Source organism: Sapajus apella, unplaced genomic scaffold (assembly GCF_009761245.1).
Source record: "Sapajus apella isolate SASKATOON/1434 unplaced genomic scaffold, GSC_monkey_1.0 scaffold22, whole genome shotgun sequence".
Lineage (NCBI taxonomy): Eukaryota > Metazoa > Chordata > Mammalia > Primates > Cebidae > Sapajus > Sapajus apella.
In genome coordinates this window covers 15,098,870-15,121,508 of record NW_022436962.1, presented here as the reverse complement: position 1 = coordinate 15,121,508, position 22,639 = coordinate 15,098,870, and the positions used below count along the sequence as shown (strand labels likewise).

The following is a 22,639-nucleotide window of genomic DNA, read 5'->3' as shown; positions in this document are numbered from 1 at the left end:
CTGTCATTAAGCGAATAGTACAGTGTCTTGATTACTCTAGCTTTTTGGCAAGTCTTGGAATCAGATAGTGTGAGTCCTCTACCTTTGTATTTGTTTTTCAAAATTGTTTGGCTAGGTGGGGTGTAGTGGCTTGTGCCTATAATTTCAGCACTTTAAGAGGCCAAGGTGAGAGGATCACTTGAGGTGAGGAGTTTAAGATCAGCCTGAGCAATATAGTGAGACCCTGTCTCTACAAAAAAAAAAAAAAAAAATCAGGCGTGATGGCATACACTTACAGTCCTGGCAACTTGGGAGAGTGAGCTGGCAGGATCGCTTGAGCCTGAGTTCAAATTTGGCTATTCTAGGTCTACTGCCTTTTCATGTAAAATTTAGAATAAGTTTTTCAATTTCTACTAAGAAAACCCTATTAGGATTTTTATTGGACTTTACATCTAAAGATTAATTTGGAACAAATGGACATCTTAATAGTATTGTGGTTTGTTTTTTGTTTTTTTGAGATAGTCTTGCTCTGTCTCCAGGGCTGGAGTGCAGTGACACTATCTCAGCTCACTGCAACCTCCACCTCCCAGGTTCAAGCAGTTCTCCTGCCTCAGCCTCTCAAGTAGCTGGGATTATAGGTGTGTACCACTACCCCCAGCTAATTTTTGTATTTTCAGTAGAGATGGGGTTTCACCATGTTGGCCAGGCTGGTCTCAGACTCCTGACCTCAAATGATCTACCTGTCTCAGCCTCCCAAAGTGCTGGGACTACAGGTGAGAGCCACTGTCTCTGGGCAATAGTATCATGTTTTTTGATCCATGAACATGGTACATCTCTCCATCCTTTTTTTTTTTTTTCCCCCCCTTCTTATTTGGAGATAGGTTTCACTGTGTTGCCCAGGCTGGAGTGCAGTGGTGCAATCATAGTTTACTGCAGCCTCAGGTGAGCCTCTTATTTCAGCCTCTCAAGTAGCTGGAACTGCAGGTGTACACCACCATGCCTGGCTAATTTTTGTGTTGATGGTATTTTGCCACATTGCCCAGGCTGGTCTCAAACTCCTGGTCTCAAATGATACTACCACCTCAGCCTCTCAAAAGTGCTGGGATTGCAGGCATGAGCCACGACACCTGGCCAATCTCTCCTTTCTTTTTTTTAAGCTCTTCAGTTTCTCATCAGAGGTTTTTTTTGTTTTGTTTTGTTTTTCTCATAGGTTTTTGGGAAACAGGTGGTGTTTGGTTACATGAGTAAGTTCTTTGGTGGTGATTTGTGAGATTTTGGTGCATCCATGACCCAAGCAGTATACACTGTACGAAATTTGTATTCTTTTATCTCTTATCTCCTCAGTGATTTTTATTTTTATTTGTTTTTTGAGTCAAAGTCTCACTCCAGTGCACAGGCTGAAGTGCAGTGATGTGATCATGGCTCTTTGCAGTCTTGACCTCCTGGGCTTAAGTGGTGCTCCCACCTCAGCCTCCTGGGGAGCTGAAACCACAGGTGCTCACCAATGCCAATTTTTGTATTTTTTTGTAGAGACAGGATCTCACTATTTTGTCCAGGCTGGTCTCAAACTGCTGGGCTCAAGCAATCCACCTGCCTCGGCCTCCCAGAGGGCTGGGGTTATAGGTGTGTGCTACCGTGCTGGGCTACATCAGTGGTGATTAGTTCAGCATACAAATCTTGCATATATTTTGCTAGATAGTTTCCTAAATATTTCATGGTTTTAATGCTACTGTAAATAATTTTTTTTAATATCCATGAGAGCAATTTTTATTTCTTCTTTGACCATGGCATTAGCTTGATGTTTTCTACTTTTGAAGCAATTAATTTTCTATATTTGTTGGTAGAATTTTTGTTGTTGCTAACCTTTTGTTATTAATTCTTAAAGTTTATTTGTGGCCCATGGTAGGATCACTTTTTGTAAACAGTTCAGAGATTTGAAAAGAAGACATATTTTCTTTTTTTTTTTTTGAGATAGAGTTACACTCTTGTTGCCCAGGCTGGAGTGCAATGGCGCAATCTCAGCTTACCACAACCTCTGCCTCCTGGGTTCAAGCAATTCTCCTGCCTCAGCCTCCCGAATAGCTGGGATTACAGGCATGTGCCACCATGCCCAGCTGATTTTGTATTTTTAATAGAGATGAGGTTTCTCCATGTTGATCATGCTGGTCTCCAACTCCTGACCTCAGGTGATCTGCCTGCCTTGGCCTCCCAAAGTACTGGGATTACAGGCGTGAGTCACTGCACCTGGCCTGAAGTTTCTTTTTTGTAATAATTTTTAAAAATGATATTTGCATTGAGCTTTACAATCACATTATCAATCAGTTAAATGTAATTGTTTTATTGATTTCATGGCTTACTATTATTTCTTCATTATACCATATCTTCCCTTACCTAGAATTTTTATTCTGATTTATATTTCTTATGGCTTTTTGTGAGGGGTTATTTTTTAATTGAACATATATTTATTTTTAATGTTTGTTTCTTCTATGAAGAATTTTTTTTTCATTGTGGCTGCAACCTAAGCATGTTGATTTTAATTAAATCGATGTTGTCAAATAATTATTCATTTCTTATAGCCTAGATATATTTTTGAAAATACTGAAATACAGCAGGGGAAAACAGTTCTAATGATTTAACCTTTTATAAAGTAATAAGGTATTGATTTTGAATTTGAATTTTACTCACAATTACCAAGAGTAATTGTATAACAGGTTTTTTACTTATTTCTTCCATCACTATTTTACAATTACCAAGAGTAATCGTAGGGCTTCCCTCCTTCCTTCTCCCCTTTCGTCTTTTCTTCTTTTGTTACTTCCTGCCTTCCTCTCGGTCAGTCTTATCATTGCTGGTTGGTTTTTGAGTTTTAGTATTTTAAGTTCACGTTGTGTCCATTTCCATTCTACTTTTTTGGTTTATTGGTTAGTATTAAAATTTTCACGTGAAATCAGATATTTCAGGTTTAAATAAATGGCTTTCATTCTGTATGCCTTTAAAAACCTGAAAGAAGGAAGGGCCTAAGTCAAGATCCAAATATATTATTATTATTAAGGTAGTCAAAAACAATAGTTTCATATGAAAATATTTTTAGTATGTTTATATAGTTTTTTAGATTTTTTTGATGCCTTGCTGGGATAAATGTCCTTCTTAGTTGGTGTTAATCTATATTAATAGTTTACAATATCGGATGCTGTAGTCTTTTTTTTGAGATAGAGTCTCACTTTGTTGCCCAGGCTCAAGTGCAGTGGCGCTATTTTGGCTCATTACAGCCTCTGCCTCCTGGGTTCAAGTAATTCTGTCTCAGCCTTCTGTGTAGCAGGAATTACAGGTGCCTGCCACCACGCCCAGCTAATTTTTGTATTAGTAGAGATGGGTTTCCCTATGTTGGCCAGGCTGGTCTTGAACTCCTGACCTCAGGTGATCCACCCACCTCGGCCTCCGAAAGTGCTGGGATTACAGGCATGAGCCACTGCACCCGGCCTGTAGCCTTATTGGAAGAGAATATTTGATTTTTGCAGCCTTTCTGTTACAGAGCAAAATATTATTTGTTCGAGATAGTCTCAAAGATGTAAATTTTATTTTTAGCATTATCTCTTCTGAGAGCTTCTGATTTGTATCTTACCTGTTACTAGGAAGAGTGACAAGTTCAGCCTGAGAATTAGTTATTTTAATAATCTTTTTCTTTGCAGTTAGTACAATGGAGACGTAGAAAATTTTGAGGTGTTATGTCTCTGACAGAACATTTTCATACATAACAGTTTTCTTTAAAGGTTATAAACTTCTTTTTACTATACTTTTCTGGAACACATCCCTGGTGGCCAGTCCTGTTCCAGGGAATAGGAGAAGCCCCTATTTAGGGATTGACCCAGAAAACAGTAATTCAGGCTAGGGACTCTAGTTGAGCAGTGAGTTAAGCCAGTAGAGAGGGAGATTTAGACCAAATAGTTAGTGAAGAAGGCAGTGGTAATGAATGAGACAGAGGACTCTGTTTGAAAAGATAGTTTTTCCTTTTTGTTCATATGAAAAATGGTTCTGGTAAGAATTTTATAATAGGTAATGTCCTTGAACTAGATTTTTATATTGAAATGTCAGGTACCATTTCTGGGGAACTTCATTATTTGCTCTGTTAAGCTTACTGATTTGGATTAATGAATTTTAAATCAGTATTTTTAATTTTATTTATTATTTTAAAGACAGGGTCTTACTCTACTGCCCAGACTGGCCGTAGCACAATAGTAGCTCATTGCAACCTCAAATTCCTGGGCTCAAGTGATTCTCCCATTTCAGCCTCCCAAGTAGCTTAGGACTGCAGATGTGTCTCACCACACCTAGCTAATTTTAAAAAAATTTTTAGCAGAGATGGGACTTTGCTGTGTGCCCAGGCTTAAACCAGTATTTATTTACCGAGACTGCTTTAGATTCCCAATAATGTGCTAGATGACAGAAACAGAATATAACTTTGTAAATAATTTTATCACAAGATTATCTAATACTCAGTTTTTTTAATCGTAAAATTCTTCTGATTTGGAATTATTAATATTATCATTTTATATAAAATGTTTCACTTGCCTAGTTTATTATCACAGAAGGCTAAATATTATACATAGAGGCATAATGTGGAATACATATAAATATAGAACATAGTTCCTAACTTCTGGGGCTATTTGGTTTAGGTTATTAGTTCTAATCACAAGCTAATTAACAGTACAAGACAGGCCAATTTAGGTAACAAAAAGTGAACAAACGGAAATGGCCTAAGTGCTTGAATAACTAAATATAAATTATAGTATTAAATAATAATCACTTTTTAAAAATGTGTTCTTTTGAACTTCAGAAACAGCATCTATATCTGCTTTATTTCCTCATCCCCTGCTCTTTCTTTTATACACTTGCATTTTGATCTGTTTTCCTGTCACTTTGCTTAGGCACTTTACATTTGGGTCTATTGACCTACCCCTTCTTTTGGCCTCTTTGGCACTTAACTGTTCTCACTCATTCGTTACACTGCCTAACCTGTGCCTTCTCCATATTCACTGCCCTTTTTCCTCCAAGTTGAGTCCATGGCTCTCTTGCTTTCTACCATTTATTCTGTCATTCTTATGGCCTTTCTTAATGCCAGTTTGCAGGGCCTCCGACAATCTAGTCCTTTTACCTGAGCTTCTGCATTGCCCTCTAGCATAGTAGCCTGTATGGGTTGCAGAGTGCTTTGACTTTCAGTGGCTTTGTAATCTTACAGACAATAGATGTTACCTGACTCATATTTGATTTTTAATTTTAATTCAGTTTTTTAAATGCCAATGCATTCATGTGGTCAAAATCCTAAAACCTAAGGATATATAGTGACTGTTTCCCACCTACTGTTCTCTTATCTACACAGCTCCTTTGCCCAGTGGCAGCCAATATCCATTTTCTTGTATATTTTTCTAGAAGTGTTTTTTATGAAAATCACCTTTGTGAACAAATCAGCAATTCTTTATAAATATTGACCCTCATTTTACAGACAAAATCAGCAGTTCTTTATAAAGATTTACCCCCATTTTACAGACAAAGAAGTTGAAACTCAGATTACAGAGATGGTAGGTGGCAGACCCAGAATTCTGATGTGAGTTTTCCAATTGAAAATTTGCTATGTCTTAGATTCCAAATGCCTGGTGGATGTATGTTCTTGGACTTCACATCTCATCCTGTTTTCTGTCCTTTTTCTAAAATTGGCTTATCCCCCATAAATTTCAGTCTTTGTAAATGGAATCTGGTTACTAGGTTTGAAAGTTTGCAATAATGATTAAATCCTTCTTGTTCATTCCTTGATATGTAATCTCTTTTAAAATATCTGTCATCCTCATTCACTAGTCTCCATTCCTGCCACCAAGTTGTAGTTCAGGCCATCACCACCACCTGCCTGGATTACTGCGTTCTTAACTCTCAATTCTCTTTCTTGTTTTGTTTACCATTGCCAGAATAATCTTCCCTGACACTTTAGATGCCGTTATTCCTCTCCTCTGGCTTCTTTTTTTCCTTTTTCATCAGGTTTTAATGACTGCTTAACTTTTAAGGCCCTATACCATCTGACCTAATTCCCCCCACCTTTTGAACATATTTCCTTGTAGGCCAAAAGTAAACACCCCATATTCTGGCCTAATTGCCAGAGTATGTGTATGCATTATCTAGACTGTCTTCCCTTCCATTACCAGAAATGTACTGTATCTTTCAGGTCTGTTTCCATTCCTTTCATGATAATTTTTGCTGCTGCTGCTGTTTTTATAGGTTTTTCTTTCAGTCAAAAAAGTATTCATGCACATGAAAAAAAAATTTTAGAGTTCAAAGGTATACAGTGAGTGAAATATAAGTCATCACTTCTCATAGGCCTCCTCTGCAGAGGTGGTCACTGTTAATAGTTTTTTATATCTCCTTCCTAAACTTTTGCACCAATATGCAAACATGTATATGCCCCATCTTTTTTCTTTACAAATGGAAATATACTATACACATGTTCTAAACCTTTTATTAATATAGGGAACATCTTATATTAGCAGCTAGATCTACTGCATTTTTAAAATCAGCTGTGTGGTACTTCCTTTATATTTATTCCCAGTTCCCCACTGATAGACATTAGGGTTGTTTCTGATACTTCGACTGTTACTGTTGACATTTCTACATTGAATAGTTTGTTGAAAATCACCTTTGTGAACATAAATTTTCAGAAAAGAAATTTCTGGGTATAATGATGGATATTTTTTAATTTTTGAGAGTTAATACCAATGTCTCACCAAAGAGATTTATACCATTTTACTCCGTTAACAACAATGTGTGACAGCCCCAATTTCCCCATATTCTTCAGTGTTTCGTATTATCAAACTTTAGCCTTAGTGTGATAGGTAAAAAGTGACACATTTTAATTTAAAAATTTCAAAGTGTGAATGAGGTTAGACTTTTTATTTAAAAGGCATTTGTGTAAATTCTTTCTGCAAAATACCAAATTTTTATTGCGTTTTTGCCTATTTATTAGAACTTTTTTTTTTGGGACAGAGTCTTGCTCTGTTGCCCAGGCTGGAGTGCAGTGGCATGATCTTGGCTCACTGCAACCTCTGTCTCCTGGGTTCAAGTGATTCTTCTGCCTCAGCCTCCCAAGTAGCTGGGACTACAGGCACGCATCACCACACCCAGCTAATTTTTGTATTTTTAGTAGAGACGGGGTTTCACCGTGCTGGCCAGGCTAGTCTTGAACTCCTGACCTCAGGTAATCTGCCCACCCCAGCCTCCCAAAATGCTAGGATTATAGGCGTAAGCCACCGTGACTGGCCAGAATTTTTTATATATTAAGGGTCTTCATCCTTTATTGGTGTTATGTGATGGGAATATTTTTTTCTAGTTTTGCAAGTTATCTTTTTACTTTGTATTGTTCCTTGTTACCTCATAGTACGTTTTACAATTCTGATTTTTTGTTTGCTGTGAAAAAAGAAACAGGGATCTAGTTTTGTTTTACCAGATGACTGGTCAATTGTCTTTGTAATTTTTATTAACTGGTATCTTTAATTTAAAATGCTGTTATCATATGTTAAATTCTAGTATATAATGGAATCTGTTCCTTGCCAGTTTTTCTGGATGTTTTCTAATTTTTATTTTTCTATGTGATCTATAAAATCAGATAATCTAAATTATCTTGCAATTTTGTTGCCTTTTTTTCTTTTTAGACAGAATCTTGCGGTGTCGCCCAGGCTGGAGTGCAGTGGTGTGGTATTGGCTCACTGAAACCTCCACCTCCCGGGTTCAAGCAGTTCCCTGGCTCACCCTCCCGAGTAGCTGGGATAACAGGCGCCTACCAGCACGCCTGAATAATTTTTGTATTTTTAGTAGAGATGGAGTTTCACCATATTGGCCAGGCTGGTCTTGAACTCCTGACCTCGTGATCCACCCACCTTGACCTCGTGATCCAACCACCTTGACCTCCCAAAGTTCTGGGATTACAGACGTGAGCCACCACACACGGCCATTTTGTTGACATTTTTACTGAGGGTCATATTAAATTTATTTTAATCCTTTCTGAAATTTTATTTTTAACTTTTTCCCTGGACTTTAAGTTTTGCTTATTTTCGAAAACTTTGTCTTTGTGGGAGAATGGAAGTCAGTTTAACAAAAGAGTTATTTTGACTTGTTACATTACCTGCAGTCATATGATAGAGTCATGTGATAAAGGATAAGGCAAGAGTCACTGTACTGTGATCATATATTCATAGTTCACTGCATTGAAAGAAAAACTAGCATCTTTATTTTTGGTAATACTTTAGACTACCTGGTCAAGAGTAGAGTAAATGACCAGAAATGGGAGGAATATAGCTCTATTCACTTAGAAACTAGATATAATGCCATACTCTCCATTATTTTTAAAAATTACACATATATGAACCAATATTCATACCTCTTAGGTTAAGCAAAATATGGTGGAGGTTTCAGAATAGTTTTACAGAAAAGTTGGGAAGATAATATACAGGGTTCCCACATTCCCCCACCATTTTCCTTTTATTGACAGGTTACAGTAATATAGTACTTTTGTTATAAATGAACCAGTATTGATACATTATTATTATTAACCAAAGTTCATTTCTTTATTCATAATTCTTCAGTCTTTACCTTTTTATGTATCAGGATACTTTATGTTCAGTTATCCTGCCTCCTGAGGCTCCCCTAAGGAGTTTGGCATTTTCACCTAGTGCTTTTTTTGTTTTTGTTTTTGTTTTTGTTTTTGTGACAGAGTCTTTCTCTGTCTCCCGGACTGGAGTGCAGTGGTGTGAACATGGCTTACAGCAGCCGCAAGTTCCTGGGCTCAAGCGATCCTTTTGCCACAGCCTCGCAAATATTTGGAACCACAGGCATGTACCACCACACCCAGCTAATTTTTTGAATTTTTGTAGAGACGAGGTCTCACTTTGAGCCCAGGCTGGTCTCAAACTCCTTAGCTAGAGTAATCCTCCCACCTCAGCCTCCCAAACTGCTGGGATTATAGGCATTAGCCAAATACGCCTGGCCTCAACTTAAGTTTTATAACATGAAAAGAAGTCCATAATATATAATTGTACTAAAAGCCAGAAAATGTAAATGGAGTAGATGATTTAGAAGTATATTGATGTTTTAACTTCTATATTGATTTCTCTTCTACATTCCAGGCACTTTGTGAGTGTGCCCTCCAGACGCCTTATGACAGCTTAAAACTAGGGATGTTGTCTGTCCTTTCCACACTATCAGGGACCATCGCCATCAAACATTACTTCAGTATAGTTCCAGGTAAGGAAATGAAAGGAGATACTATATAAATAATGTGCGAATTCCTTTATCCATATTTATGTTTCAGGTTGTTTCTTCTGTAAAGGTTTAACATCAGGGAAAGTTTCAGAATCCCCTGCTCTACTACATGCTAGTAATGTATTTGAACATGATTTCTTAACTAATGCCTATGATAACAACCTCTCGTATTCTTGATCTTAACTCAAGAATATATTTTTCTAGGTTTGTACTTTTTTTTAATTATATGTGGGTGAAGATATTTTTGAGGATGCTTAAAATAGTTGGATTGCCTTTGTGTATCTCTGACTCAAAGTGCCCTTTGAATTTAAGTACATTTCAAAGGTTAAGTGGTGGTGAGCTTTAAGAGCAAATGTCATATGCTTCCTTTTAGGTGCTTATTATTTCTCTGGAAAACAATAAAATAAAACCTTACTGCAGCTCAATAATGCTTTCCTAGTTACCTGTTCAAGACGATTAACTCTAAAATGCTTTCATTAATGCCCAGTAAGGAGCTTGCTTACCTAACAGACTTAAGGCTAAACTTTTTTTTCCTTTTGGGGTTTTTTGTTGTTGTTGTTTTGTTTTGAGACAGAGTCTTACTCTGTCGCCCAGGCTGGAGTGCAATAGGGTGATCTTGGCTCACTGAAATCTCCACCTCCTGGGTTCAAGCAATTTTCCTGCTTCAGCCTCCCGAGTAGCTGGGACTACAGGTGCCCGCCACTATGCCTGGCTAATTTTTGTATTTGTAATGGAGATGGGGTTTCACCATGTAGCCCAGGCTGGTCTCAAACTCCTGGCCTCAAGTGATCCACCCACCTTGAACTTCCAAAGTGCTCGGATTACATGAGCCATGAGCCACTGCATCTGGGCTGGTTGTTTTGTTTTAATGAAAGTTTGGTGAAACTTCTGTTCCTTCTTTTGTAGTCAGTTAACTTGAATTACAGAACTGTAAATGGACATTTGTTTGTCCCTTTTATGGCTGCATAGTATATGAATTTACTTTCTAGGTGAAGGGAATTCCCTGCCATTTAAGTCTTAATAGGAAGCTAAAAAGACCTGATACTCTGTTGTTACACCTCCCCTCCAGCTAGTGGGCACACATGTGGCCTGGACTCAACTAATCGTTTCCATGCCACAGACTGAATTTGGAGCCAGTAACAACAAGGAAGTGGAGATACAGGAGAATGGGGATATGGGGATATGGTGATATAGCAATGACAGAGCAACATTCGTTTCCAGAATACATTCTAGCAGTGTGTGTTTGCTATGTCTGGTACCCAGTGACAGAAGTTAAGCTGTGACATCAAATAATCAGTAACAATGGCTGACATGTCCTCACTGGACTAATTCCATGCATGGTCTTTTGGGCTGTGGTCTTGGTTGGTCTCTGGCCTTTTTTTTATTTATTTTTTTTTCTGACCTTGTTTTCCTATTAATTTTGCAGGCTTTCCGGTGATTCTGTGAAGTACATTATCAGTTATCTATTGCTGCATAACAAAATCACCCCAAACTGAGTGGCTTAAAACCATGACCTTTTTATTTGTTCTAATTATGTCAATCAGCAATTTTGTGCTCAGCTGGGGAGTCCTATTGGCCTCACCCTAGGGTGACTCATGTGACTACAGTCATGTAAAGCTTTGACCAGGACTGGATGGTCAAAGATGGCCTCATTCACATGCTAGAAGTCAAAAGGCTTTCTGCTGAGGCACCTTAGTTTTTATCCATGTGACTCTTGGTGGCCTAGCTTGGGCTTGTTTTCAGGATGTTGGCTGGATCCAAAAGAAAGCAAGCCACCAACACACAAGCACTTGTCAACCTTTCACTTGCAGCATGTTTTCCAGTGCCTTATTGGCCAAAGCAAGTCACATGGAATTGGAAAATCACATGATAAAAGAGCATGTCCACAAGGGATGTGAGAGATTATCACAGCCTTCGTTATAAACAACCTACCGTATACCTAGTGTACTTTCAATTCTTTTTCTGCCTAAATCAGCCAGTCTGTTTCTTAGCTTGCAGTTAACGTCCACGACCAACATTGCACTTTGAAAGAGACATGGTAGGCAAAGTCTTAATCATGTATTATAATAGATGAGAGCTTTCCCATGCAAGTAGCCTTTCAAGTGAGGCATATGCAAAGGAGTTTGTAAGTATTGAAACTGAGGCTTATAGATGTGTGACAGTATGTTCAAAGTTCACATACTTGTGAAGTGTCTGAGCCTACGCCTGAATTCGGTGGTCTGACTCAGAATTTTTTTTTTTTTTTTTTTTTTGGTACCAAACTGACCTACATGCACGATAACTTTCTTCTTCTTTATTTTTTAATTCCAAAGATATGTATTAGTATTATGTTGGGTTATAATATTCAGACACTTTTTCAAGCCAGATATTTGTCCTTTTATTGAAGTTTGTTAATTTTGGTTTATATATGGAATTAAGCAAAGGCTTAAATAAATAGACAATATGTATAAAAAATAAAAGTCAAGTATTTTCCAAAGTTAGATTATTTCCATAAGTAACAGTAAATCTTTAAGTTTATTTTGGTTGATTAGGTTTTTTCAGTGTAGCCAAAAGTAGTTTAAAAAGCAAACTTAAATTTAGTGTGTCTAAATCATCACTAACAAATGGCTCAAATATCTAAGATGTTCAGGATCAGGCATGTTTAAGAAAATGCACATTAAAACAATACTGAAATAATTTTAATCTATCAGATTGGCAAGGATGTAGAAGTTTGATAAACATGCTGTGTTGACAAGGGTGTGGGTAAGCAATCATTGCTGCTACTAATATAAATTATTAAACTTGTACATGGGTGATTTAGAAATACTCATTAAATTACAGATAATCCAGAAATTCCACTTCTGGGAATTTATCTTATCTATGTATCACACATTGAGAAATGGCATATATACAAAATAATTCTTAGTACCAGTTTATATAATAGCAAAATATTATCCATCATTAGAGGATATAATAGCATTAAAAGGTGCATCAAAGAGGACTCAAAGAAATTATGACACATCAGTGCAATAAAAATCAATGCAATTTACTAAAAAGAAAATATGGCATGGAACAGTCTCCATGATATAATATTTAAAGAGAAATAAAACAAGGTGCAAAATAGTATGTGAAAAAGAAAAAGGAACAGATGTGCTTGTAAATTTGTAGACTCTCTGAAATAATACACAAGAAGCTGATAACATTGGGTAGGTGAGGAAAACTTCTCTCTCACTAGCTTTTTACCGTTTTCTACTCTTTGTTGTACCTTATAAGCCATGTGAGTTTATCTTAGAAAATCATTACTAAATAATTAAAAATTAAATTAATTTTATTCCTAGAAAACACAGGAAAATGCTAAAAAAATTATATTTTAAAAGTAGGATATTGCAGTATCTACAGATCCTGATTGTGTGTGAGTTTTTAAATTGTATTTTACATAGGGAGAGAAAGATTTAAAAGAAATATTTCAGAAAGTTAACAATAAGGTCATGCTGGTTTGTGAGATTTGGTGTGATTTTTGTGTGGTTCTTTGGATTTTTCTGTTTTTTATTTTTTTTCCTAAGTTTTCTATAGTGAGTATTGATAGGAATAAAACAAAGAAAAAACCATTTATAAAACGTTTGTAAATTTATAGATGACCTGCATTGTCCACATCACATGGACAAAAAGAATAGAGGAAATACAATTTCCACAGGTTTGAAAAAATAAAGATACAGTTTTAGCTTTCTAATGTTTTGCCTAACTTAAAAACACTTGAAGGGGCCAGGCATGGTGGCTCACATCGTAATCCCAACACTTTGGGAGGCTAAGATGGGAGGATCTTTTGAAGCCGGGAGTTTGAGACCAGCCTGAGCAACAAAGCAACACCTCGAGTCTACAAAAAGACAAAAAAATTAGCTGGGAATGATGGCATGCACCTGTATTCTCAGCTACTCAAAAGCTAAGGTAGGAGGATTGCTGGAGCCTCAGAGTTTGAAACTGTCGTGAGCTGCAATCTGTAGTAAGCCATGATCACACCACTACACTCCAGCCTGAGCAACAGAGTGAGACTCCGTCTCAATAAAACAAAACAAAACAAATAAAAAGCCAAAAAACACTGAGGCTCTCTCTTAAGCTTGTATTATATTAAACCAGAAACCAATAAAGTGACCATATGTCCCACACTGCCTTGGATATTTATGGTTTATGCCTATTGCAGTTCTTAATAGTGTCCCTTTCAGCCTCAAAAAATACAGTCACCTTTAGTATGAGAGATGAAGTTGACAGGAATCATGGAAAAATAAGCAGAGGAAAGGAAGACAGGAATGGGAGACTCTTTTAAGTACCTGAACAAGCTCTAATCTTATTTTCTTGAAGCTTATTCAGTTACAACTGAGATCTTCTCTACTGCAAATTAAAATAGTTATAACATGAACCTTGCATTCCAGAATTTCAAATTTGAATTTTATAAATTGCTGCAATCTTTAGCATAGAACTTAAGGTATAAAGTGCAAGGGTAGAATAACAGGGGCATTAGTACACGACTAATAAATTGTATGACCTTAATGGCAAGATTCTTAAAATTTTTGGGCTTTGGGCTTTGATTTCATCTGTAAAAATAGGATGTGTTAAATCAGATGATACCAAAATCCTTTCCAACTCTAAAATCATGAATTCTTATGTAAGCCTTTTGAGGTATAAATGTATGCCAGCAATCTGAGATTGGGGGAAAAAAAAGCAAACTTAAAAATTTTTCTCTTTTCTCTCCTATCTTAAAGGTATGGTTTTGTCTGACAAGCGGCCTATAATGTTAGCTGTTTCAATCAGATTTCATTTGAACTCTTAGGATAGTTGTTTTGGCTTTTGTACTATTAGTCAATTTTTATTAGTATTTTTTAAAGAAATTCTATGTTGATTTTAGATTTTAGTCGTTACAAAACTGTTGGCACATACCTATTTTAAGTACTTTAATGGGGGAGAGGAATGCTGATGTATATTGATAGTGGGATTGTGGTAGGAAATTTCATTGAAGTTTATTGTTAGAGATTTTTCTCAAAAATTAAGAAAATTGAACATAAAAGCTGAACTCCCTTTGAACTGTTTGATTACAGTCTCTACTACTTTTCTCTTCTTTTTTAGGAAATGTGAGTTCTTCTCCCAGATCTTCTGATTTAGTCAAATTAGCCCAAGAGTGCTGTTACCATAATAACAGGGGTATTGCAGCTCATGGAGTTAGAGTCCTAACTAATATAACTGTTTCTTGTCAAGAAAAAGGTAAGTTTGATCAGGACTGATATTGTATATAAACTTTGGTTTAGAGCTTGGACAGAATTCTGTTTGTTTTTTTTAATCCCCTATTTTTAGCCTGTGTACTTTGATCTACAAATTGACTCTTTTCAAAGTGTTGTTAGAGCATATGTTCTCAAGACTACTCTATCCTTGTGAAAAATAATAAAGGGATGAAGACCTTGGGAGTTTCACTCTTGTTACCCAGGCTGGAGTGCAATGGCACGATCTCGGCCCACCGCAACCTCCGCCTCCTGGGTTCAGGCAATTCTCCTGCTTCAACCTCCTGAGTAGCTGGGATTACAGGCACGCGCCACCATGCCCAGCTAATGTTTTGTATTTTTAGTAGAGACGGGGTTTCACCATGTTGACCAGGATGGTCTCGATCTCTTGACCTCGTGATCCACCCGCCTCGGCCTCCCGAAGTGCTGGGATTACAGGCTTGAGCCACCGCGCCCAGCGATGGAATTGAAAGGTTTTATGGAGGATTGCCCATTTCCTCCCACTGCTTACCTTTGCATATATGGTGCTGGTGGATAGAGATTGCTTAGGACTCTACCCCTTTTGTATAAGGTATTGTGTTCACTTATACAGAAACCTAGAAAATTTACTTAGATTCTCAAGGGACTTAAAAAACAAATAGTTTCACCTAGAGGCAAGTGAATTAACAGGCCAATGTGAATTAAATTTTCACAGAATTTAGATATATATGGCATTAAACTGACTTGCGTAATCAAGGAGGACATGCAGGGAAAATAATGCACATATTTTGTTGTCTACCTAACATCTTTTGACCTAAGCACTTGAAAAATTTCATGCTTGTGTTCAAGAACAAGAAATGCATTTTAGATATTCCATCTGTTTCAGTGCTGATTTTGATCTTTATTAAGGATTACAAGCTCAGTGGTTCCCTTTATCCCCACTAGCCTTTAGCACTGCTTGTTCCTAGCACCTGTTTTTTTCTAGCAACCTGACCTTCACTAGCCTTTACTCTGTTTGCCAAGCTCCTACACTAAGGAAACACTTCTTAAAGTTGAATGTTGATTCTGATTTAGATAATTAAGCCTGTTTTATATTTGGCATAGCAAAGAGTATTTTCTCACATGTAACACAGAAAACTGCTGTATGTTGTCAACACTGAAATATATTAACCTAAAGGTGACTAATATATTGAGAACTTTCTAAAAACCTTTGAGAAATTTTAGCCCTATGGGAGTGAAAAGATGTTGTAGTACTTTTATTTCATGAGACATCTAAGAGGTTCATTCTTTATGGTCGGACTTAAAACATTAATAAGGCGGAGTTTTTATTATTTCCTAAAAGTGGTTCAATTTTCATTAGAACCTGAAAACTGTTAAATCTTAGGTAAAAATGGACCTGTATAATTTATTTCTGATTAGGGAGATTAACACATCCTGCATACTTTGCTGTTCTTAGTATTTTCCTTAGCTGAGCTGGTGACACTATTTCAGTTTTGGTTTATTTATAGCTTTGTGGCTTTAGCTTTTGATATAATGTGTGTATTTTTATAATCTTCAATAAAGTGGTAGAAATAAAGTCTGAAGATAGACTTTACATTCCGGAAGTAATGCCACATGTACTTTTTCAAGGAAGGTTAACTTTATACATTTAATAATTTCCTGTATCTTAAACTTCTTAATGTTTTTTTCTGAGAGTATGTGTGTATGTGTATATATGTATGTGTGTGTTTATACACACATCACTTGACCATCATAAAGCTTAGTGTTTTTCTTCTAGATCTTTTGGCACTGGAACAAGATGCTGTCTTTGGCCTGGAATCCCTACTGGTACTTTGCAGTCAAGATGATAGTCCAGGGGCTCAGGCCACTTTAAAGGTGAAAACTTCTATTTATTAAGTTGTAATAGGTATATATGATGGTCTTAGACAATAGAAAGCAAAGTTAAGCAGACAGAGCTCCTGTACTCTTAGAAGTTTTAATCTAAGTGATTAAATCTAACTGATAAAACCACAAAAAAAATTGATTAAATGACTGCATTCGAACTCGTAAATGTTCATTAATTTAACATAAGTGTTCATTAATTTCCATTGGTATAAGCCCTAGTTTATAAGCCAAGGGAAGGATATTTTAAAGAATTTTCACCTTCACTTAGTTACAGAAATCATCTTAGAGATATGTAAGATTTTTAAAATTTGAAATGAGGCCAGGCACAGTGTCTCATACCTGTAATCCCAGCATTTTGGGGAGGTCAAGGTCGAAGGATTGTGTGAGCCTAGGAGTTCAAGACCAGCCTGGGCAACATAGTGAAACCCCATCTCTAGAAAAATTTTTAAAAATTTAGCAGGGCATGATGGGACACACCTATAGTCCTAGCTGTTCATGAGGATGAGATGAGAGGATCTCTCAAGCCCCAGAGGTTGAGGCCGCAGTGAGCCATTATTGCACCACTGTTCTCCAGCCTATGTGACAAAGTGAGACCCTGTCTCAAATTGTCAAAAAAAAAAAAAATTTAAAATGTGAAATGAGACTACTCTTTTTGGAGTGAAACATGAAATACAACTCGTGATGGTCCAAAGATTAATAACAAAGGAAATTAATTTGTTTAAAATTACAAATTAGGACTGCATGTCAACCCACTCACTTCAATCCAAGACTATTAAAATACTTTTAAGAAAGCTGGAAATCATAAGGAAGAATGCTGAAGAGGCAAATACAGGCCAAATGTCACCAACACTGTACTATCATAACTTTTCAGGAACTGCTTCTGAAGTGTGGCTTGTAAACTATACCAGCATCTTCCAGAATGAAAATAAAGATATAGATTCCTGGGCCCTACCCTAATGAATTAACGTACTTGTGTGTGTGTGTGTGTGTGTGTGTATGTGTGCATGTTGGAGCTACTGAGGGTTCACAGTTTTAAAAAGATTATCTGGATAACTCTAAGTACATTAAAGTGGGAAAGACGTTCCTAATTTTCTATTTCTCAACTGAAATCTAAAAACCAATTTGGCTACAGAATTTCTTTTACCAAGGCCTTGTTAAGGGCATCACTAATATCCAGCCAAAAAACTAGAATCTTAGAAATAGTCCCACTTTTACATAGCTAACAGATTCTTCTGTCAAGTCTCTAATATCCACTGTTAGCGCCTTTCCATCCTCTCTACCACATCATAAATCTCTCCCTAATTCCAATTTCTTGAAAAGATGGGCCCATCAATCCATCCTTCACAATATAGCCATGTAGCCATCAGTTGGGTGTTAGGCGCACACATAAACTTTAGAGTCTGATAAGTCCAAGGGCTGACGATCAGCTTGCCCCTTATTAGCTAGGTGGCTTTGAACATCTCTCTCAGCTTAAGTTTCTGATGTGTATAAGAGGGGAACACATTTCATTATAGGGTTATTGAGGGACTGAAAGAAATGTATATATGTCTTCAACAAAGTTTGGCACATAATGGACATTCAAATAACAATAATTATTACAACAAATGTTACTATTACTTTAAAATCCTATTATCACCTCATTACCTATAGAATCAACGCCATAATAGCATGTTATTTGATATCCTCTATGATTGAACTACTTTTCAAATCTCATATTATTTCACCCAGCCACAGTGGGCTCCTCACCATTTTTCCACCACAACAGGTAAATTCTTACTTTCAAGTCTTTTGTAATAGTGGTCATTGGACTCAAACAATCTTTCCTTATTATTGTAATTTGATGCCATCTTTCAAGACTCAACTCATGACATTTATTTGAAGTCTTCCCTAATATCCTTGGTTAAAGTTAATCACTCCTGACTCTGACCGTTATGCACTTTTTTGGTGTACTGTCAGAGAATGTGTTGTGTTCCACTTGATATTATAGGCCCCTTTATAAACATCAGTAGCTTATTCTAGATGGGAAGCTCCTCTAATACAGGAATCTTTCTTGGTCATCTATGTATGTCCCACTGTGCTGATTCCAGCATTTTACTGACACCCACAATTGTTGAAAAATGATTTGCTTAAAATAAAGTTTTAAATGTATCGTGGTTCCAAGGGGATTCTGAGGATCCCCTAAGAATGCATTGCCAAACATATGTTGCTACTTCCCTTCTCCACTTCTTTTTTTTTTTTTTTTTTTTTTTTTTTGAGACTGTCTTGCTCTGTCACCAGACTGGAGTGCAGTGGTGCAATCTTTGGCTCACTGCAACCTCCGCCTCCTGGGTTCAAATGATTCCCCTGCCTCAGCCTCCTGAGTAGCCGGGACTATAGGCACGCGCCATCACATCTGGCTAGTTTTTGTATTTTTGTAGAGGAGATGAGGTTTCACCATGTTGGCCAGGATGGTCTCAATCTCTTGACCTCATGATCCACCCGCCTCGGCCTCCCAAAGTGGTGGAATTACAGGACTGAGCCACCATGTCTGGCCTCCTTCTCCACTTCTTATTAACTTTCACTTAATGATATTACTATCTTTATTATTTATCACTATGACCACATCACTACTTTCCTTAACATGCTAAAATGAGCCATGACTTCCTTGAAACCATACCTATAACAAGCTAATGCTCTTATGTGCGCCAATGTTTATCTAACAATTTCTTACTTCTATTAACTATGCTTTTTCCTTTTGCACTTCACAAACCCTAATGTGGGATTCAGTACTTCGTGTATCTTGTGAAGAAAAATGTACACCTACAAGAAACCTCGCCCTTGATTTCCCCCAGTAACCTGTACAAAGCCCTTCTCTTCAAAGCTTCATTTATATCTTCCAAGTGTAACTAGTTCATTTTCTTTTTGGCATGCAGATTGCTCTAAACTGTATGGTGAAGTTGGCCAAGGGCAGGCCCCATCTTAGTCAAACAGTGGTTGAGACCTTGTTGACTCAGTTGCACAGTGCTCAGGATGCTGCCCGGATTTTGATGTGCCACTGTCTGGCAGCCATTGCCATGCAGCTGCCGGTGCTGGGTGATGGGATGCTTGGTGACCTCATGGAACTGTACAAGGTGATTGGACGATCAGCCACAGACAAGCAACAAGAACTTCTGGTAAAAAGCCCCATTTTGAATCTCCTGTGAATGACTAGGCTCTGGTCTCGTGGGGATTACTTTTAAGTCAACATTACTGTTTGGCTTTACTTAAAAAACAAAACAAACAATAGGTTAAATTCATTAAGACTAAAGAGTGTGTTGATGTCAAAATAGAATTGGCTCTATGAGCTTTTCACTTTTTTCACTTTTGATTTAGAAAGCCATTTTTGTTCGCCTCTAAAAGTGCTTTCTTCCTAAGCCTTGTCAAATCAGCTTAGTGTAGCCAAAGCCTTCAATCTCATGTTTTTATTTTATTACAAAGGACAAAATGAAAATGGAACTTTTTTCTTTCTTATACAAAGCAAATAATGAACTAAACCCTGTTTTATACTTCAGAAAATAGAAGTTAAAAATCTAATGATAATAAGAAGGAAAGAGCCTGATTAGCCCAAATTTATGTTTTTCATTCCAGGACCTCTTTAGCTATTTAGGATCCCATTTAGGCTTCTGTAGACCCTTGGGATTAGAAAAGGTAGATGCTTAGAAAGAAACAGAAACTATGGAAGTTGTAAAATGTTTAGTTGAAAAGTTCTTCAGGACTGAGAGTAGGGTACATTCTAAATAGTTGTAAATGAAATGAAAGTTGTAAGGTCGCCACTTTGTGTTGTTCCGTTCATCTGAATGTAGAATGTGGGAAAAAACATAATGAAATGACTTATTCAAGCCTGTTTTAATCCTCCAGAGGTAATTGTATAAAAGATTGACCCCATCTTATCATTTGCTGCTAGAAAAGGCTACCTTGATGACCAGGTGGCTGTGGTCAAGGGGATGACATCATACAGTTATTAAAATATATACGGATCTTTATATGAATCAGCTTTGAAATATTAACAGGCAGTTAGCTAAGTTTATTTTTTATTGAAGTTGTATTTTGAACTAACGGCCCTTATATCCTTTTTGTGAGTACCACTTTAAGATAAAAAATCTAAGGAATAATACAGTGAAAACTCTTGCATTCATTATCTAGCTTAAGAAAAAGATATTACCTGTTTAGTTGAAGCCCCCTGTGTACCTTGCTGATAGCGTCTCCTCCCTTCTCTCAGAGGTAACCACTATCCTGAATTTGGGTATTTCTCGTTCTCATGCCTGTTATTCTTTTACTACCAAAGTGTATATCCCTAAATAATATTCAGTATTATTTTGCATATTTTAAATTGTATATAAACATTATACTACTTGTAATCTTTTGCATTTTGCATATTCTTGCCTATTTTGCTTGTCATCTATATTGGTAAATATATCTAGTTTATCCATTTTATTTATGTATCTCATTGTGGATTATAAGTTATTTAATGTATGTACGCACATTATGGACATTGCTTCTAGTTATTTGCTGTTATAAAGAGTGCTCTGAGTGAACAGAATACATTACTTAATGACTTCAAAATAAAAAATTAAATATCAATGGAAAACAAATTTTGTTCTTTTGCAGTGGGCTGTAATTAGTTTTCCTCTCTTTGGGGTAGGTTATGTATGACACTGGATAAAATTAAATTATTTTCTTGGTTCTCTTCTTGCCTGATGTTAGGTGAGTTTGGCTACTGTGATTTTTGTAGCAAGTCAGAAGGCATTATCTGTGGAAGTAAAGGCAGTGATTAAGCAGCAGCTTGAAAGTGTCTCCAATGGATGGACTGTATACCGTATTGCCAGACAGGCTTCCAGAATGGTATGTGTTACCTTTCTGAGTGAATTGGGTTGGTGGAAATGTCAGGTCATGTACCTTCAATTATATGATTATTAATCATAGTCAAACTAAAAATAAAGGTGGAAGTACCTTTTAGTCATGGGTTCTGAAGATGAGGAAGGAAAGGGCCTGATTTTTAACTTTTATCATAAATGAATGGTATATATATTGTTGTTATTAGTAATGAGGAAGTTAAAATCTGGGCCCTTTCTGGTTGTAGGTTGCTAGTGCCACTTTCATTTTGCTCTGTGTTGTCCTAACCAAGGCCACTTACCACCTGCTGTTTCTGTCTTTCTCAGTATACCACATCTTTGTTCCTCCCCCCAACCTTGTCATTCTTAAGTAGAAATGGGAGAGCTTTAGTATGCTGTACTCTTCTGAGCCATATGGAAAGTCTAACAAGCTTTATTAATTTTGTTTGAGAGGAAATAGAAACCTTGGTTAGTACAGAAATCCTAGCCAGCAGTGGGGTGGCTCACGCCTGTAATCCCAGCACTTTGGGAGGCCAAGGCGGGAAAATCTCTTGAGGCCAGGAGTTTGAGACCAGCGTGGCTGACATAGCAAAACCCTGTCTCTACTAAAATATAAAAAAAAAAATCCTTTTGGGATAAGTCCAGAGACCAAAGTTTGAGAAAGCATTACTCTAGGTGATTGAAGTGCATGTTCTTAATTTTGCGTTGCTTCTCAAATGGGGGAGGAGCACACACTCTTGGCAGGACAGTTCTTCATTATACTGATCTGTCTCAAGCATTGCAGGACATTGAGCATCCCTGGCCCCAGGCATTAACTGGTATTTACATTTCTCCCAACAACTATGCCTTCTCCCCTGAGGTTTCTCTCACCCACTAAATAGTTCATCCAGAATAACATTTATACTTTCTGTATTTTGGGCTAAAGTTCTAGACTTGGTTTATAGTTAATTCCATTCATTTTCTCTTTGGAACTGCTTTAGTAAAGAATTTCAAGCATTATGTTACATAAAAGCAACTCAGCATATTTTCTCTGAAGAAATATTTAGACAGAGTCTCAGAGAATTATATAATATGAGAAATGATTATTCAGACTTATGCAAGGTTTGGGTTTCTCTTTTAGCTGCTGCCTCAACTCTTTCAAATATAAGAACCTCACCATGTGCTCCTGTTTTTTTTCTTTATGTTTTTTGTTTTTAGGGTAATCATGACATGGCCAAAGAGCTTTATCAGAGTTTGCTGACTCAGGTTGCCTCAGAACACTTCTACTTCTGGCTAAATAGTCTGAAGGAGTTCTCACATGCAGAGCAGTGTCTCACTGGGTTGCAAGAGGAAAACTATAGTTCAGCACTTTCTTGCATTGCTGAGTCTTTAAAATTCTATCACAAGGGGATTGCTTCCTTAACAGTA

The 22,639-nt window shown here is 36.9% G+C and overlaps 1 protein-coding gene across 2 annotated transcripts in view; it reads left to right on the top strand.

Moving 5' to 3' along the window:
* The window catches only part of INTS7 (integrator complex subunit 7), a 96,361-nt gene that overhangs the window by 38,434 nt on the left and 35,288 nt on the right, over positions 1–22,639 (top strand). For both annotated transcript variants that reach the window (XM_032289160.1, XM_032289159.1), the window contains exons 8-13: positions 9,138–9,255; positions 14,371–14,505; positions 16,276–16,373; positions 19,295–19,534; positions 21,105–21,242; positions 22,430–22,636. In XM_032289160.1, coding sequence (XP_032145051.1) covers positions 9,138–9,255; positions 14,371–14,505; positions 16,276–16,373; positions 19,295–19,534; positions 21,105–21,242; positions 22,430–22,636 — 936 coding nt within the window. The remainder of the gene's footprint in view (positions 1–9,137; positions 9,256–14,370; positions 14,506–16,275; positions 16,374–19,294; positions 19,535–21,104; positions 21,243–22,429; positions 22,637–22,639) is intronic.